We start from the raw sequence: 18,918 nt of genomic DNA, 5'->3' as shown, positions 1-18,918 counted from the left end.
CACAGGACAGCGCTGAGAATTCTCCCTTCGTTTTGTGAGAATTCCCGTTTGTCCATCTGACTGGGTTGCTCCAGACGCTCTGGGCGGCTTGCAGCCTATACAAAAACATAATGAAACATTAAACGTTAAAAACTCCCCTATACAGTCATACCTCATGTTAAGTCCGCTTCATGTTACGTTCTTTCAGGTTACGTCCCGCGGCGACCCGGAAGTACCAGAAAGGGTTACTTCCGGGTTTTGCCGCATGCGCAGACGTGCAAAATGACGTCACATGCATGCGCAGAAGCGGCAAATCGCAACATGCACAGATGCGCCACTGCGGGTTGCGCTCTTTTCATGTTGCGAACGGGCCTCCAGAACGGATCCCTTTTGCAGCCAGAGGTACCATTGTACAGGGCTGCCTTCAGATGTCTTCCATAACTTGTATAGTTACTTATCTTATAGTTATGCAGGTTTGGGGACACATATTGGCCAAAGTAAGCTGTAGTTCTGCCCTTGGGCATCCTTGCAACAACCTTGCGAGGTAGGTTAGTATTTGTAATGAGGTCGGATCCAGCATTGCACACGTCAACCTGGTTCTCAGCTGAGTGTCTTGACCCCTGCTCTGCAGCAGCAATCTTGACTGCTTTCATTGTAGCTCCTTCATGGAGAAGGGCCTCTGGCATCCCAACTCACCTTGTTCAGGTAGAAACAAAGGTGTGTCAGGTGCAAGACAGAGAGCTGGGGATGGAGAGAGACTCCGTCCCATGCGAAACGCTGCCATTCTTTGCTTCTCTCTTCCCAGCCATCTGCGAGGACCTTTGGCAACAGAGTCGTCAGCGAATTGTCGGTGGAGGTGACCCCTGAACTGGCCCAGAACGGGGTCACGTGCTGGGCAGAGAACGAGCACGGCAAGGCCGAACAGACGTTCCTGTTACAGATGGGTGAGTGTCCACAAAGGGAAGTGCAGGATCTTTCACCCTTTCGCTCCAGACGCCTCTGCTCATCTTTGTTCGCAGATGACTTGTAGTAAATAGTCCAAGCAGCAGAATAAACCAGGGTCCGAATTAAGCAGAATGTTCACTGCACAATTGCAATTTAACCTGCGTGGTTTTTAAAATTTAAGTGGCAGCAGTAATGGTCGTGGGAAGAGCAGGATTGCCTCCCCAAATGCTCACCACGGCCTTCTCCTCACCCCATACTGCTACCTATCCAGAAATCACAGGATTGTAGAAGGGACCCCAATGCAGGAATCTCAACTAAAGAATCCATGATCAAAACCTCCTCCCTCCCACAAGCTGCTGTCCCAATCCTGACAGCCGCTACCGACATCTTTAAAAGCCGGGCATGTTAAATTGCAGTCGTGCAATTAATTACATGCTCAGTTTGGCTCTGGCTTAAATTGGTTTTGGGGATGCCCAAACCCTTCAGATGAGTGGAGGTTTTTGGCCCAGGTGTGGTGCTTAGTCATTTGCAGCGCTCAGGCTGCTTTCTTCCCCCGCAGGCTGGGCAGGTGTAGACAGGTTGGCAGGGAAAGGGAGCACATGTCAGTGGTTAGACAACCACAGACATCGGTTGAGGCCACTGCAAGGTGTGTTTCCACCCCCTTTCAGTAGGTTTGCCTCTTGTTCTAATTTCCTGGCATTAAAGCTGTTGACAAATTACCGTATTTTTCGCACCATAGGGCACACCGGACCATAGGGCGCACCCAGTTTTTAGGGGGGGGGGGAATCAAGAAAAAAAAAATTTCCCCCCCCAGCCCCAAAGAGCAGCGTACAGGCTGCACACAACCTCTCCCTGCTGGGGGGGGTTGCGCGCAGCTATGGAAGAAGGCAAGGCAGCGAGCGGGATGGATCCCGCTCGCTGTTTTGGCTTCCCCTTTAGCCCCGTGCAGCCTCTCCTTGTCGGGAGACGCTGCGCAGGGCTAAAGAAGCCATAGTCCCGTGCAGCCTCTCCCTGCCGGAGGGGTTGCGCGCGGCTATGGCACAAGCTTGCATTCGCTCCATAGGACGCACACACATTTCCCCTCAATTTTTGAAGGGGGAAAACTGCATCCAGTAGAGCGAAAAATTCGGTATTAATCTTTGCATTTAAACCAGTTGTGGGGACCTGGTGTGTGACGATGGGCCTCTCTGTGAAAGCATGCTCTTGTCATGCCTTGAGCCAGGACCAGAAAGGAGTTTGCATTGAATCTGCTGCTAAAACAGAGTTTCCCTCTCCGTATTAGCCAGGAGTTCAATGCGCACGCCTCCCCAGTTCTGGAGGAAGCTGCACTCCCAATGCCCAATCGCCAGTTTAAAAATCGAAGCCATCAAGTGCACAGCCTCGTGGGTAAACTGGTCCCAAGCTGAAATGTGGGATAATCTTGTGAGGAGGGGTGTTGCAATTTCTGTGCAGGTTCCCTATCTTTTTGGGGGGGGGGCATTTGTGCGCAGGGGTTGTGGACGTTAGGGTTTGACTTGACCCCTAGACAAACCTTCCCCAATCTAGCACCCTCTAACATTTTGGACTACAAATCCCATCAGGCTCCTAGTCCAAGGCCATCTGGGAGGGGACACCAGGTTGGGAAATGACCCAAGGAGACTTTTCCATGGCTGCGTGAACTCTGCACAAAGTCACGACCCAAAAGTGTGCGCTTAGGAAGGCTCAGTTCTGCCGCAAACGTCTTGCAAGGTGTGTGTTTACTTCTGCGAAAACATGCCTAGGTCCTTCCTCTGCTAGGCCACGGATGGGGCAATACTCCTCATTCCTGGAGCAACAGAAATTGTACTCAGCTTCTTCCTCCTTCCCTCAGCATCTACGATTTCGCCATACGTTGCCTGTATTCTTTCAACAGCCATCTCTCCTCCCCCCACCTTCCCAAAAAGGGAACAAAACAAAGGTGCTTGTTTTTATTTAACTGTCCAACAAGCCCCTTGGAACGGAAAAAAACGTACAAAGCCGTTTCACAACAACACGGGGGCACTGCAGATAGGGAGAGCCTCTCTCGTGAAATCCAAGCACTAGTGGGCCGGGCAGTTACAGAATCGTAGAGTTGGGACCCGGAGGGACATCCAGTCCAACCCCCTGCAAGGCAGGAATCTCAGCTAAAGTACCGTATTTTTCGCACCATAGGACGCACCTTTTCCCTCCTAAAAAGCAGGGGAAATGTGTGTGCGTCCTATGGAGCGAATGCAGGGGGGAGGCAGGCGGGAAAAGCCCCCAAGAGCCGCACACAAGCTTCGTGCGCTCTTGCGGGCTTTTCTGCAGGAGGGAGAAGGGACTGACTGGCCGCATCAGTCCCTTCTCCCTCCTCGGGGAAAAGCCCCCAAGAGCGCCGCCCCCCCCCCACCTCCCAGAAAAGCCAGGAGAAGCCGTGCAGCCCCTTTAAAGAGTGTGTGGCTTCTGCGGGAGGTGGGGGAAGCTGCAGCAGATTCCCTCCTCCCGGGCTCCCTTTGAAGCGGCAATGTGGGAGGGGAGCAGCTTACACTCGTGTAAGCAGCTCCTCTCCCACTTTCCTGCTTCAAAGCAACTACGGAGGAGGGAAGGAAGGGGACCATGGAAGCAGCAAAGTGGGAGGGGAGCAGCTTACACTCATTTAAGCAGCTCCTCTCCCACTTTCCTGCTTCAAAGTGGAGGGAATCCACTGCAGTTGCGAGCAGAGGATCCATGGCTCCGCTTCCTTCCCTCGAAGCAGGGTGCGGGGGTGCAGGGGGGAAAGAGGGCAAGAAATAGATGCCGGGCAGGAAGACACAACCACACTTTGACCACTGGAAAGTCCATCTCAGCCTCCCCAGATTTCCACTGAGACGGCCAGGCTAATCTCAATGGCCATAAGTCAGGGTCAGCATTATTAACTGGACTTAGATAAGCCATGGTTCCCCTTCCTACCCTCCTCTGAGGCTCAATTTAAAGCAGAAAAGCAGACAGGAGCCGCCCGCTTTGCTGCTTTAAATAGTTTAGTGCAACATTTGATTCAGAATATTTCCCCCCGTATTTTCCGCCTCTAAAAACTAGGTGCGCCCTATGGTCAGGTGCGCCCTATGGAGTGAAAAATACGGTATCCATGACAGATGGCCGTCCAAACTCTGCTTAGAAACCTCCAAGGAAGGAGAGCCCACCAGCTCCCGAGGGAGAACGTTTCACTGCCGAACAGCTCCTACCGTCAGAAAGTTCTTCCTGATGTTTAGTTGGAATCTCCTTTCTTGTAACTTGAATCCGTTGGTTCGAGTCTTACCCTCTAGAGAAGGAGAAAACAAGCTTGCTCCATCCTCCATGAGATATTCCATTGAGATATTTGAAGATGGCTATCTCCTCTCAGCCTCCTCTTTCCCAGGCTAAAAATACCCAGCTCCTTCAACCATTCCTCATCAGGCCTTGTTTCCAGACCCCCTTTTTTTAAAAAAAGTTTTTTATTAACAATTTCAATATAACAAAATATGAAAACATACCATATTCATTATTTCCCTCCTTTTTTCCCCCACCTCCCCATCGAACCCTGCCTCCTCCCCCCCCCCCGAGACTTCCCTCAGCTCCTCTCTGATTTATCAACACATATTATTCTCTGCATACTGTTAAATTGTATAAATCCTTATATTATCTGTCTACTATGTTAACAATCAATACATCTGTGTATGTTTATTCAAAACCTGCCAAGGAGTCCAATTCATTTTGTTGTCTTTTTAAGTAATTTGTATAAAGTTCCCATTCTTCTTTCAAGTCACAGTTGTCCTTATCTCGCAGTTTGCATGTCAGTTTAGCCAGTTCTGCATAGTTCATCAATTTCTCTTGCCACTGTTCTTTTGTTGGGGTTTCCTCATTCTTGCATCCTTGTGCTATCAAGACTCTAGGCCTGGTTTCCAGGCCCTTGATCGTCTTGGTCACCCTCCTCTGCACACCTTCCAGCTTGTCAATAAAGTATTGCACTTGGGCAAAAAAAAATGAGAGGCACAAATACAAGATGGGTGACACCTGGCTTGAGAGCAGTACATGTGAAAAGGATCTAGGAGTCCTGGTTGACCACAAACTTGACATGAGCCAACAGTGTGACGCGGCAGCTAAAAAAGCCAATACAATTCTGGGCTGCATCAATAGGAGTCTAGCATCTAGATCAAGGGAAGTAATAGTGCCACTGTATTCTGCTCTGGTCAGACCTCACCTGGAGTACTGTGTCCAGTTCTGGGCACCACAGTTCAAGAAGGACACTGACAAACTGGAACGTGTCCAGAGGAGGGCAACCAAAATGGTCAAAGGCCTGGAAACGATGCCTTATGAGGAACGGCTAAGGGAGCTGGGCATGTTTAGCCTGGAGAAGAGGAGGTTAAGGGGTGATATGATAGCCATGTTCAAATATATAAAAGGATGTCACATAGAGGAAGGAGAAAGGTTGTTTTCTGCTGCTCCAGAGAAGCGGACACGGAGCAATGGATCCAAACTACAAGAAAGAAGATTCCACCTAAACATTAGGAAGAACTTCCTGACAGTAAGAGCTGTTTGACAGTGGAATTTGCTGCCAAGGAGTGTGGTGGAGTCTCCTTCTTTGGAGGTCTTTAAGCAGAGGCTTGACAACCATATGTCAGGAGTGCTCTGATGGTGTTTCCTGCTTGGCAGGGGGTTGGACTCCATGGCCCTTGTGGTCTCTTCCAACTCTAGGATTCCTCCTTAAATTGTGGTGCCCAGAACCGGATGTGGGAGTCTTTTGGTCCTCTGAATGATGAAAGGGATAAGGGGAAGTAGGGATTTGGGTGCAGGCTGAGCGACTGCAGACCGCAGCAAGAGTTCACCCTGTACCTTTGCTAACGTACCTGTCTCTCTTTCCAAGCAGTTGTGCCGACGACGTCTGCTTCTCCAGTGCCAGCAGGTAAGTCTCTCTTTGCCTCCCTCCTTCTCCATTCTCTTCCTGCCCCGCTGCCCCCAGACTCTGCACTGCTATTACAGTGGGTGGGCAGGGTGGGCAGTGACAGCACAGTTTAGCTGGGTGGGCTTGCTGACAGTTCAGGTGGCTAACTGCTTTTTCCTTCTCATGCATGCTGCCTCAGGGAACCCCGAGCTCCGGACAGGTGGGTGTTTGAGGATGAGAAAGCAGGGCAAGAGTCACATGCACAATTGCCCTATGGAAAGGGTAGAGACAGGGCCTTTTTGGTGGCGGCTCCCTGTATGCGGAACTCCCTGCCCCAAGAAATCGGGCTGCCTTCTTCTTTATTTGCATTCAACCAAATAAAGGAAACAGCCTTAAAAATAATGACAATTCCCTTTAAACAAGCTTTCGAGTCTGTTGCTGCTTAAAGGTATCAATTGTCTATGCTGGTCTCTGCGGTTTTCACTTTTTTGCCGCCGTTTTTAAGCTCGATAATTTATGTCTTAACAGTTGGGTCCCTTTGGCTTTTCTGCTTGCTTTGATACTTACAAGTCTCTTTGAGCAACTGCTCCGTGAAGGGGAAATAGTGGAGTATAATCCTTTGGGGGGGTTGAGGAGAAGCCTAATAATAATAATAATAATAATAATAATAATAATAATAATAGGTATTCTGGGTTTGACTTATTTCCAATTCTCCCTCCCCACGCGAGGGGAAAAACAGGCGAAATAAAAGACGGAAGCTTTTCGTGGAATCTCTTTCCACCGCAGAAAGATCGGAATAGATTAATTTCCCAGATGTTTTTGCTTGCAGGTTTCATTGGCTTTCAAGTGGAGTAAGGTCAGGGAAGGTTCATTGTGTGTAATTTCGGAGCTCAGAAATGCTATCCAAGTTTGAAGTAGTACATGATTCACTTACCACAGTTTATTTCTCCCTGAGGTTTTGGGTTTTACTGGTTTTTTAAAAATCCAAGATTTCAGTGGTGTGTGTGTGTGTGTGTGTGTGTGTGTGTGTAACACACCACATGAATAGGTGTGGCCTTGTGCTGTTGGTGCCCTGTGGCTGAAACTACACTGTGGAGCGAGTTTTTCCTCAGGTTCGAGTCCCTAGCTGTTGTTGGACTACAACTCCCATCATCCCTACCTAGCAGGGGTCAGGGATGATGGGAGTTGTAGTCCAGCAACAGCTTCAGAACCTGAGTTTGAGAACGTGGCTAGACCTATAGAAATTGCCTTTGATTTAAACGAGTGGACACAAGATTGTAAACAAGATGATAATTTGCTTGAAAAACCTTTTAACAATGTAAGTGGGAGCAGGAGACGTGAGGAAGTCCAAACAAGTTATGAAATTTTGTGTGTGATATAAGCAATGTTGTTTGTTACTTATGCGTTTCTCTTATAAAAATCTTAATAAATATTTATATATTAAAAAAATAGAAATTGCCTTTGGCTCCTCTTCCTCCTGCACTCCAGCCCAAATTCTGAGAATTGTGGTTTTGCCCCACCTCCTTCAGAATAACAGTTCCCATGGTTCCCTGGGGAAGGTCCAGGGCAGATAAAAATAAAGCAGCTCTGCACGTGGCACGTAGTTAAACTCTGGAACTCGCTGCCTCAGGAGCCAACCAACTTGGATGGCTTTAAGAGGCAAATTCATGGGGAGGATAAAGGCTACGATTGGCTACTAGCTGCGATGGCTGTGCTCTGCCTCCACAGTAAGATTCCTCGTAGATCTGCTGCAAAATGTAGCTTTTATGGTGTTTCCTGTTTTAACGTACACCGCCCTGATGCATTACAAAATGGCGGTGTTGAAATAAATAAATAAGCAAGGGATCTCTACCAGCAAATCCTGAACTACATTCATTCATTCTTCATTCATTCCCTGACCAACCTTCTGACCTGCTTTAAATGGTCAGAACACAAAGTACCTGTTGGAATAGTAACAATTGACTGTAACCCTCCTGCAATTTTATGAGAACTCATGGGGTCCTTCAAAATGGCCCTCCTGTTCGGCATTAGTAGTGATCAGAACTACAGATGATCACACGTGTGTGTGCGTGTGATTTTCTCTAATGAGTATTTAGTTTAAATGGCATTGTTATAATTGTCAGGAATGCAGTTTCCTGTTCTCGTTACAAGCTGAACAACATTGTTGTTGATCTTATTAATGATACAGTTGTACCTCAGGTTACATACGCTTACGGTTACATACACTTCAGGTTACAGACTCCGCTAACCCAGAAATAGTACCTTGGGTTAAGAACTTTGCTTCAGGATCAGAACAGAAATCGTGCAGTGGCGATGCAGCGGCAGCAGGAGGCCCCATTAGCTAAAGTGGTGCTTCAGGTTAAGAACAGTTTCAGGTTAAGAACGGACCTCCGGAACAAATTAAGTACTTAACCCGAGGTACCACTGTAATATGTATTTCATTTATACGTATTATAACAGTAAATACATAGCAGCAAAAAGTAAATAAAAATGTTATCGAATAATACTGTTATTGCGGCACGTTTAACAACAGACGTTTCTCTGGTGAACCGCTCTGTGATCTTGCGATGCAGGGCTGCGTTTAAATCTAATAAATAACAACAACAATCACAACGCTTTAAAAGCAACAACAAAAGTTTTTATCTGTAGCAGTGAACAAAAATGTGGGTAGAAAAATGGTACCACTGTTCAGGCAGTCCTTCGCAATCTTTGCCAGACAGAAGCGGGCTACAGGCAAGGAGGCTGGGGAAGGATCTGGTGTCTACAGGGCCTCAAACCTCCCTTCACTTTTTCTGCTTCCTTCCCTCCAACAGTGGACGGGGAACAGAGCCAGGGCGGCAGCACCATCGCCGTGATTGCCGTCTGCGTCTGTGTCTTGCTCCTTCTCCTCATCGTGGGCTTCTTCTACTTCATGCAGCGCCGCGGCCAGCTGCCCTGCGGCGGAGGCGAGAAGAGATCTTTGTAAGTAATAATAATAATAATAAAAAATTTTATTTATACCCCACCCTCCCCGGCCAGAGCTGGGCTCAGGGCGGCTAACACCAATAAAAACACCGTAAAAACATAATAGGGGGGGGGACCAATTTAAAATACAATTTAAAATGCAGCCTCATTTTAAAAGTTGCCGATAAATCAAGACCATAAGGGGAGGGAAGACATAAGGGTCAGACCGAGTCCAAACCAAAGGCCAGGCGGAACAGCTCCGTCTTGCAGGCCCTGCGGAAAGATGTCAAGTCCCGCAGGGCCCTGGTCTCTTGTGATTCCACCAAGTCGGGGCCAGTACTGAAAAGGCCCCGGCCCTAGTTGAGACCAATCTAACCACCTTGCGACCTGGGACCTCCAAAATGTTATCATTTGTGGAGCTTAAGGTCCTCCGCGGGGCATACCAGGAGAGGCGGTCCCGTAGAAGGCTTATGCTACAGCCCTTCAACGGTGCCACACTTTTTTAAAAAAAACCTACCTGCCAGCTCAGAGGTCTATGCAAATCTGGTTCACTTTATGCTCATGTGCAATTCAATGTAGACAAACCAGTGGCCTCTGGTTCTGTATATGTGGGTGTTTCGTTGGCATCTGTCTGTCTCGAGAGACAACAGAGGGGTCCTTCGGGGGCGACATAAAAGCATTGCATTAGCAGCACCTAAGTGACAACTCCGGAGTGCAAGCCTGGGCGGTGTGCATGGCATGGAGGTCCTGGGCTGCCCCAATGATATAACCACCGCCACCCCCTCGGCCTCGCTGATGTGGTCCAAAGAAAAGCAGAGCAAGGCGCTGGGCACCAGCTGAGCTGCAGGAGTTGCTGGAAGGAGGCGTGCAAGACTCCATCCAACCGCCTTAGGGTTTCCACTCTGGATTTGTGTAGGGTTTACTGCTTAGCCCTTTCTTAGCCAGCATGGTGTAGTGGTTAAGAGCGGTGAACTCTTAATCTGGTGAACTGGGTTCGCGTCTCCGCTCCTCCACATGCAGCTGCTGCTGGGTGACCTTGGGCCAGTCACACTTCTCTGAAGTCTCTCAGCCCCACTCACCTCACAGAGTGTTTGTTGTGGGGGAGGAAGGGAAAGGAGAATGTTAGCCGCTTTGAGACTCCTTAAAGGGAGTGAAAGGTGGGATATCAAATCGAAATTTCTTCTTCTTCTGAAGATATCCTGCAAGATAGTGGAATTTTAGGATCAGAGTTTCCCTTCCCTTCCAAGGTGGCCATTGATAGATGATAGATAGATAGATGATAGATAGATAGATAGATAGATAGATAGATAGATAGATAGATGATAGAGAGATAGATGATAGAGAGATAGATGATAGATAGATAGATAGAAAGATGATAGATAGATAGATAGATAGATAGATAGATAGATAGATAGATGATAGATAGATAGATAGATAGATAGATAGATAGATGATAGATGATAGATAGATGATAGATAGATGATAGATAGATAGATAGATAGATAGATAGATAGATAGATAGATGCCCCCCTTTTTATATGTAAATCTTCGCCACACTTCCCTGGGCTGCAGAGCCATAAATGGATGAAGGACTGGGGAGTTGTGCCGTGTGGGGTGGGTTCAGGGAGAGGCTGGACGTAACCGTACCCTGTTGGCTTTCTTGACCACCTGTTCCCGGAATGCGGCGCTCAGATATATCTGTTTCCTCCTCTCGCCAGGACCCCCAAGGAAGGGAACCCTGACGACACCGTGGTGGAGATGAAGACGGACAAACGGAACGAGCAGACGGGGCTCTTGAGCCCTGGGGGCGGCGGTGGCGGTGGGGCAAATGAGGTGAGGAATGGAGGAGAAGTCGGACGACAGTAACCCTGCTCCCTGAGCTTGGGGCAAGGGGTTCTCCCTGTTTCTTGAGGGTGCCAGGAATCGTAGCTTGGGAGGCCTCGAGCTCAGTGGGAGAGAAGGTGATTTGTATGCAGAAGGTCCCTGGCAGCGTCTCCATCTGGGGCTGGGAAAGATCCCTGCCTGAAATCCCACCTGCCGGTCCGTGTGGACAGCACTGAGCTGAGTGCGGATCAGACGGTTTCCTACTCCATTTGCAGACCTGGGGTGAAGCTGGGGCCTGCTTTGAGGAACAGGGCTGCGTACATCTATTTAAAGCACATTTAAAACTTTGAGCCCCTAACACCAAGGTGGGGTGAGGGGTGGTGGATGGTGATGGGAAAAGGAATTATCTGTGGGGTTGAGTGTAGGTATGTTTGAACATTTTTAAGGATTGCATGAAATGTATGTTTGCATGTTTGTATATTTGCAATATGTGTGTATTAATGCTGAATTATTTTAACAATAAAAACTTTTCAAAACAAAACAAAACAAAAAATTTGAGCCCCGCGTCGGGCAAAAGATTCCTGCATTGCGGAGGTTTGGGCTAGTGTTTGCCCTGAGGGGGTCCCTTCCAACTCTGTGATTCCATGAAAATATATTCTGCCCCCCGAGAATCCTGGAAACGGTGGTTTGCTACTGGGAATTGTAACACAGTGAGGGGTAAGCTACCGTTTCCAGGATTTCCTTGGTGTGCTTTCAAACGCACTGTTACAGCCCGTGTCTCTGTGGCAGGACCGCAATGGGTCCCCTAGGGAGAAGGCTGGGGGGTGGAACTGAGGGGAAAGTCTGGGGCGCAGAGTCCCTGTTTCATCCTCCCTCTCTTTCCAATCCTGTCTCCCTGCAGTGCTGAGAGCAAGCCTGGAGTTGCCTTCTTCCAGAGGATCTGCCTCTTGCCTTCTCTGCACCACACAAACCACGGGGCAAAGAGGACGCCAGGGCTGGACTGTGCGAGGGGACCCGGTCCCTCCGGGGCCCTTCCTTCTCCCAGGGCAGGGGAGCCTCCTTCCTTGCGTCTGGACTTCTTTATTTTTTTGTGCAAATGGGCTGAGGTGAGGGGGTTGTGCTGCCGCTACTACTTCTTCCTCCTTGAAACGCCTGATTGTTATTATTGTTCTTGTAATTATTTTTGAAGAAACTGACACTTGCCCAGACCCCTCTGGCGTCACGCCAGCGACACACAGGCCCCTGTCTCTCCACACACCGGTTTGCCTCTTGCTGACTTGCGGACCTGAACCAAGCCCACATGTGCACTTATGTCCTGAACGCGGAAACATGGCCTTGGAAGAAAATTCACACAAGCTGACTGGCCCCTTTCTGCTGGCACACGACTGTTAGCCGCTTGTGGTCTGAAAGGACCCGCTTTTTGTAAACCTTCCCCCCACCCCACCCCATCCTGCTTAGTCGCTTGGAGGCAATTCTCGCTCGCCATAGGTGACCAGGCTAGCAGTGTCTGTCTTTTGCCATTGGGCAAGGACATGTGGACACCTATATTCCTGCATACACTTCTTCTTTATCCTCCATGTGAAGCATGCAATGTGAGTGAACACATATAGGCACACCCTTGTTTCGTCACGCATCCACACCCCCACACCCGCTGAGCATGCAGTCGAGAAGTTGTGCGAAGACTTGCCAAGTTGACACGCTCCCCACATGCATGTGGATGTGTCTGTCCATACATTAACATGTTCGTCTGTGTGTGTGCGCACCCAAGGCTTTGCAAATTACGTGTGGGCATCGTAGCTGAGTATTAATTTCTACTAGACAGCCCCGAAGTCCACTCCACAATAACAGCACAAACAGCATCCTATGCATTTATCAGCACAGAAACTGTCTGATGAAGTGATATCGCTCAGGCTGCAATTCTGTATATACTAAGCTCCATTTATCTCAATAATGCTTGCTTCTGAGTAGATCATGCTGCCACGCTTTTATCTAGGTTGACAAACACATGGCATCTTTTTTTTAAAAAAATTCCTTTCAAGTTGTGATTCATTCCACAGCTTCTGCCTGTTTTTGTCTCCTTCAGATTCATAGGGTTGGTCTTCACACACACACACACACACACACACACACACACACACTCTTACTTATTTTCTGGCACCAGACCTCAAAATACAGGAAAACTTTGGGTTTGGCTAATCAGTTACTTGTTTTTAATTTTCTGACTGAGGCGTTTTAGTACAAAATTGAAGAGCGGGGGGGCAGTTTTTGAAAGAGGACTTCTATGGCCGCTTGAAAACCAAATCTTTTTTTGGTGGCCTTGACTGCGGGATCTACCTGGGGAGTTTGTTCCTTTGAAGTCAGCAGTAAAACTAGTTAGGTACCCAGCTTTAAGAGAGTCCATCTTCAGCCAGCCAAGGTTCAACTTTCATTTAGGAATGTGTACAATCTCACAAAGAGGTGTTTATTCTGTTTAAACTGCTGGCCTGAAGTAGAAATCCCATCAGTTAAGAAAACAATTTCCCTTCTCTTAATGAGCGCAAGCAAGGATCTCTGACTCTGCCGTCCTGCTTGCTCACCCACCATCCCACCCTCCTGTTTTTAGTTCTGGATTCTTGGCTTGACACACTTGTTCTGCATGGATAAGAACAAGCATTGCCCTACAGAGAAAAGCTCTCTGTTCCGTACTTTTTTTTTTTAAATGCAGCGAATATGTCACGGACAGTAGTGGAATTTGAAAGCCTCGTTATCACTTAGTCGTAGAATTTGAAAGCCTTGTTATCACTTGCCAGAGGGAGAGCCTTTTGCCACAATTGCTCTGCTGTGTGGTTTTATGGAAGCCTTATGCATGTGTGCCTACACACACACACAAACACACGTGTGTGCTCACCCCATAATAAAAACAGCTGCCACCCACATACATTTGATACGTTTATTTGTGTTTCTAGCACATTCACAAGCCAGCTGATGGGCATATTAAAGCAGCCAACTTCTGGAACCAGGCTACCCCTTTTAAACAACCGTTTGATTTGCAGCAACAAGTAAAGGAGAGTGTTTAGGGCACCACGCCATGGAAAAGAAATAGAAGAAAAGCTTGGCTTGCAGATTTCTCCTGCAGATCAATACTCCATTGCAGCAGCCCAGGCCGGTTTGGGTGTGCTTGTTTCCCTGCCGTAGTTACACGGCTGGCAACCTTGCAGCATGCCGGTGCCAGATAAAGCATGCCAGCAAACACACACACACACACACACACACACACACACACACACACACACCCAATGCGGAATAGGTGCACAGGTTCCCAATCAGTTGCGTCAGGATCTTCCTTTTTTAAAAATCTCTGTTCCCGAAGGCTGGCTATTGGAGAGCACTTCCCTCCCTCTCTGCGTCTCCCTATGCAAAATGCTCCCATCCCTAAAGGCAGCCTTTAGGGTTTGACGGCGGGGCCTTGCCACCAAAGCTTCTAGGCAGCTTTCGACGGCCGCCATCTTTCTCGCAGATTCAGCAGCAAATCTGTGCCTGCGTTCCCTTCTCTGTGTACACATCCACACGCCACTTCTGACGAGAGTGAGTGGTGCCCTGGGATTTCAGCTCCCATCATGTCCAGCCAGGGATGATGGGCCTTGGAGGGCTACAGCCTCACCCTGCCTTAACGTTTTTCCACGCACAAGGAAAAAACCACGGCAGCTGGAGAATGGGCGACAAATGCCCCCAAACACCCGAGTCTTACCACTAGGCAGCCACTCCCATTTCGTCTCCGTCCGTGCTCTCGTCGTTCACCACCCCTACCTACAGGGGGCGTCCTGATCTCTCGGCGTCCTGATTTTCTTCATTGAAATGCATTGGGTTGTGTGTGTTGTTTTTTAAAAATGGCATCTATTATCGGTCTGTACGGGACAAGCCTTTTGGGGTTCTAGTCTTCCTACTCTCCCCTGACCCCCCGACGGCTCGTGTCCTTTCCCTGTCCCTTGCACTGTCTTGTCGAGACACTGGCTCTGTTTTGGGTGGGTGGGTGTGGGGAGACTTGGGGCTTTTTTAAAAAATGTAGTGTATTTAATGGTGTTGCATCTTAGAGAGCAAGCTGAGGCCACTGAGCTATGGCAGAGCCCAGGGTGGAGGTGTGGGAGAAGGCAGCAATGAGGGCAATATTCTGGCCACTGACCTTTAACCATCCTTGCAAGAAACGATGGTGGGGCTTTTCCATAATGCCCCTCCCAGTATGGCAGCTGCAAGACTCCTTAGCAACCCCTTCTTCACGCCCTTCCCCACATTTTCCTAGCGAGGGATGGTGTTGTGTCTCTCTTAAACACAGCCCACTAGCCCAGACTGCCCCCTCGTTACACCCCTCCTTGTTTCATGACCACTTTTTACTTGTGCCTGCTGCAGTTTTTAGGTTTTGCCACCTTTTAAACAAACAAAAAACGAAACAGATACCTGACTCCTCTGCCTTCCACAGCTGTTCGTTCTGCAAGCTGCTAGCAGGTAAGACAGCTATGAAAAGATTCGCCTGCCATTCTCCACCCTGTCGACCCACAGACTTAAGTTTCCTGCAAAAACCACGCAGGAGGAGGTCAGTTGGCAAACACAGCCACTTGGAACCCCCGGGCCGCCCTCTCTCAGCTCCTGCCATAGCTCCAGCTTCTCCCTCCCCATCCCTTCGGATGTCTCTGTTACCTGCTGCCCCCCCCCCCACTGGGTTACACTGTACATTAGCAAATAAAAAATATTGTAACCTCTGTTTGGCTCCCGCGTTTGTTTCTTCTCCCTGTGGACCTTGTGCCCCTTCCTCTAAAGTCCCCCTTTTAAACTGGATTTCAAAAAAAAAAAAAAATGCAACCTCTTTCATCTGGGACGTACCATTTGGAGTCGTCCCTAGTCATGGACGGAGCAAAAAATTCTGTTGGCATTGGCTTTGGAGATGTTAAGGCTTCCTTCCTCCTGGGAAGGAAACTTCAGCTGGGAGCGGGAGCGAGTTTATGTTTTGTTTTGCTTTGTTCTTCTCCCTGCAAGGTGCTCATGGTCGGGTTTGACCTTCTGCCTTGCATGACCTGCTTATTTTTGGCCCTGGATTCCCACAATTCACTGCTGTTGTGGAAAACGCTGAAAGCGCAGGCTTGAGATCTCTTGAGCAGTGGAACGAGGGACGCTTGATATTTGTTAAGAGATCTTCCTTTGGTAGGGCAGATCCCTACTTTTAAAGCACATTACTCTCTCCCCTACCCCCAATATCAAAGAATCCCAGGAACTGTGGTTTGTTAAGAGTGCCGGGAACTGTAGCTCTGGGAGGGGGAAACTACAATTCCCAGGATTCTTTGGGGAAAGTTGTGTGCTTCAAATGTGTATTAGGTGTGTCTCTTCTATTTCTCTCTATCTTTGGCGACCCCTCCCCTCGTAGCCAAGTAAGATTGTCTCCCATAAACACGGTTTTAACAGTGAGTCCGTAAGTGACTGTGGATGCCAATTCTGGATCCACACGTCCTTCCATAGTGGGGACATTGTTGGAATCCAAAGGGTGTTAAATTATACTTTATTCATTTTTCTATTTTATTTTAATCTGTTCTGCATATTAAAGAGGGGAACTCGTGGAAGGGAGCGGGGTCGATTTTAGGGGATGGAAAAACATTTTTAACATTGGGTTAATTATAATAAGTTTAAAATTTGGGGTAAGAACTTGCTGAATCTATTTGAAGGAATTGGAATACAAGAGGGGGTGGGGTGGGGAAGTCCTGGAAAGATGCTAATGAAAATAAGGTTATAAAATGGATGTTTTATTTCTTTTCTTTTTTCTGTTATATTTGAAAATGTTCAATAAATATTATTAAAAAAAAAAAAAAAACATAGTGGGGACATTGGTTTCCAGGCGGGAGTTGATCACAGTGAGGGTTTGCCAAGCGTGCCTTCCTCTTAGTGTGTTTCTCCCTTGCGCCCTAAGTTCGAGCATCTTCAAAGCCCACGACACCTTTGGTCAAGGCTATTCTCCCACTGGTGCGCTCTCAGGCCAGTGTTTCCCAGTTGTCGGTGTTTATACTACATTTTTTTTTAGATTTGCATTGAGAGAGTCTTTGAACCTCTTTTGTTGACCACCAGCATTGCACTTTCCATTTTTAAGTCCAAAATAGAGTAGTTGTTTTGAAAGACTATAATCGAGCATCTGCCCAACATGACCAGTCCAACCAAGTTGATGTTGAAGAATCATTGCTTCAACACTGGTGATCTTTGCTTCTTCCAGGACACTGGTATTAGTTCTCCTGTCTTCCCAAGTGATATGTTACCGGTAAATTTTTCAGAGACACAATTGATGGAATCTTTTGAGGAGTTGGAGATGGCGTTTATAAGTGGTCAGTGTTTGACAAGTGGTCAGGTTGTTAGTACAATACCTTTGTAAACAAGCGTTTTGGTTTCCCTGCAAATGTCCCGGTCCTCAAACACTCTGCACTTCAGTCGGGAAAAAGCTGCACTTGCAGAGCTCAGGCGAAAAGGAAAGTCACTGCTTTGATTTCAATAGCACCCCATCCCACAAGATGAAGCTTTACAGGTGAATCTTTACCTAGCATGGCACTAAGTCATGGGGCAGGTGTTTCCAAGAAAGGTTGCTCAATTAGAGAAGGACCCAACTTGGTTGAGTGCTGCTTGCAATAATCTCAGTAACAGGCAGGTGCTAAGTGGTCCATTGGAAATTCAGCACCAGCCAGAAATTCTCAGCTGGAAGCATCTGTCTTAAATATTCGAATGGGAGTCCAAGTGTAAAAAGGTTCATAGAACCATAGAATTCTGCAGTTGGAAATTACCACAAGGCTCATCTAATTCAACTCCCTGCAATGCAGGAATATTTTGCCCAGCGTGGAGCTTGAACCCAAGACCCTCAATTAAGAATCTTGTGCTCTGCCGACTGAGCTATCCCAGGCAATTATAAGATCATTGTATAATCTTAGACGGAGGCATGGCTGAGGGAAGGAACCCTGCCCTTCTGAATTCACCATTACACTACTGACAAAGAGGGAAGGTCACTATAGGCAGAGATTGGTGAAACTTGCTTTGGGGGTGAGCAGCAGAAAGCTGAAAGAAGCCCAAGGAAGTGTTATAAGAATTTTAAGGTCTTAGATATGTAATAAATGTTCATAAATGTACCAAGCAAACACTTACATAAATATATAAACAACACGTCTGAAACCCCACAGGAAAAAAGTCCTGAACAAATTGACCTCAAATATTTCTCTGCAAGGTCAAAGTGGGAAACCTCCCCATTGTCTCTTTCCTCACAAATCCTGCCTTAAGGGCACATTTAAGATACGAATAGGGTGTGAGCCAGTGACCTGGCTCAGGAACGAAGTATTTATGATTACAAAAGACTGACCAGGCTCCCCAGGCAATCCAATCAAGTGACCATTAAACAGGTAACCTGCCAGACAGGAAATAAACAACACACTCAGATTTCTGTTGTCGACCGCCTTTTCTGTGATGTAGGCATGATGTGCCTGGGGTGGTGGTCTTGGGCTACACCCCTTCTGTGATGTCTGTATAATGCTTCTGGGGGTGGTCTTGGACTCGAGGGTGGGCAATTTTAAATGTCTATATAAGGGCAGGCACGCTTTTGTGCCTTTCTCCTGTCTGTGAGGGGGCACCCTGTTGCAATTGTTGAATAAAGATCGAGTTTACTAGCTGCTTTGACATCTGGATAGCTCAGTTGGTTAGAGCATGATGCTTCTCAAAATTCTCTGGTTGGCCTCTGTTATTTTTTCCTACTGATAGAGAACCTACAAAGGACTCTACAAGGGCTCTTATGTGTACCCCATAAGGGAATAAGGGCAGATTTTGTTTATTACAGAAAGAAGCAGCAATGAAAGGAGGGTTAGATTTCTTCCAGCAGAAAGAAAACTGGGAAGAGAGGAGCTCCACACCTCCCGGAGCTCCAGAGGTTCCTTTCTGCTAGTGGTTTGCCTTGGTGCAAGCTAAGGTCAGGGCCAGGCTGGGCAAAGTACAGGGTTGAGAGCCCAGGAACCCACAGAAACAGAAGGAGGAAACTTTTTTCCCCTTTCCAAAGCCCTTTGGCAGCTCCTGTTGCTGCTGCCGGTCTGAACGGCTGCCAAGGTTCCTTCTCAGGAAGCAGGGATTTGCCTGCAGAGACCTGAACAAAGGAGAAAACGTAAGCCGGGACTGGGAGGGGAAGCCTAGGGGATGCATTGGCTTGGAAATGCCCAGCCATGTTCTGTAGGAGCCTGGTAGACAGTGACATTTGGGGGCTGCTAGAGCCTGTCCTATTATTGCCTTGCCTTGCATTTATATCTCACCTCCATCTCCAAGGTTCTTCCCCTCCTCGTTTAACCCCCTGTGAGGTAAGTTAGGCTGAGAGTCAGTGA

General features: G+C 47.9%; 1 protein-coding gene and 1 long non-coding RNA gene across 3 annotated transcripts in view; one reads left to right on the top strand and one right to left on the bottom strand.

Annotated features, from left to right (window-relative positions):
* Nucleotides 1–15,297, top strand: part of BCAM (basal cell adhesion molecule (Lutheran blood group)) — a 61,923-nt gene extending 46,626 nt beyond the window's left edge. Inside the window, exons 12-16 of one of the 2 annotated variants that reach the window (XM_083753896.1) lie at nucleotides 785–923; nucleotides 5,783–5,818; nucleotides 8,611–8,758; nucleotides 10,459–10,573; nucleotides 11,466–15,297. In XM_083753896.1, coding sequence (XP_083610022.1) covers nucleotides 785–923; nucleotides 5,783–5,818; nucleotides 8,611–8,758; nucleotides 10,459–10,573; nucleotides 11,466–11,471 — 444 coding nt within the window. In that variant the 3' untranslated portion in view covers nucleotides 11,472–15,297. Of the gene's footprint in view, nucleotides 1–784; nucleotides 924–5,779; nucleotides 5,819–8,610; nucleotides 8,759–10,458; nucleotides 10,574–11,465 lie in introns of both variants that reach the window. The other variant, XM_083753895.1, reaches the window with a different exon arrangement.
* Nucleotides 15,298–16,714: 1,417 nt separating this feature from the next.
* On the bottom strand, nucleotides 16,715–18,187 carry LOC310851824. The gene is made up of 3 exons (XR_014567847.1): nucleotides 18,062–18,187; nucleotides 17,699–18,009; nucleotides 16,715–17,617 (listed from the first exon to the last, which is right to left on the bottom strand). It is a non-coding gene; the product is annotated as an uncharacterized lncRNA (long non-coding RNA).
* Between the last annotated feature and the right edge of the window lie 731 nt (nucleotides 18,188–18,918).

The sequence above is a fragment of the Podarcis gaigeae genome, assembly GCF_964106915.1.
Source record: "Podarcis gaigeae genome assembly, chromosome: 8".
NCBI classification, from domain to species: Eukaryota; Metazoa; Chordata; class Lepidosauria; order Squamata; family Lacertidae; genus Podarcis; species Podarcis gaigeae.
This window is presented reverse-complemented; position numbering and strand designations above follow the sequence as displayed.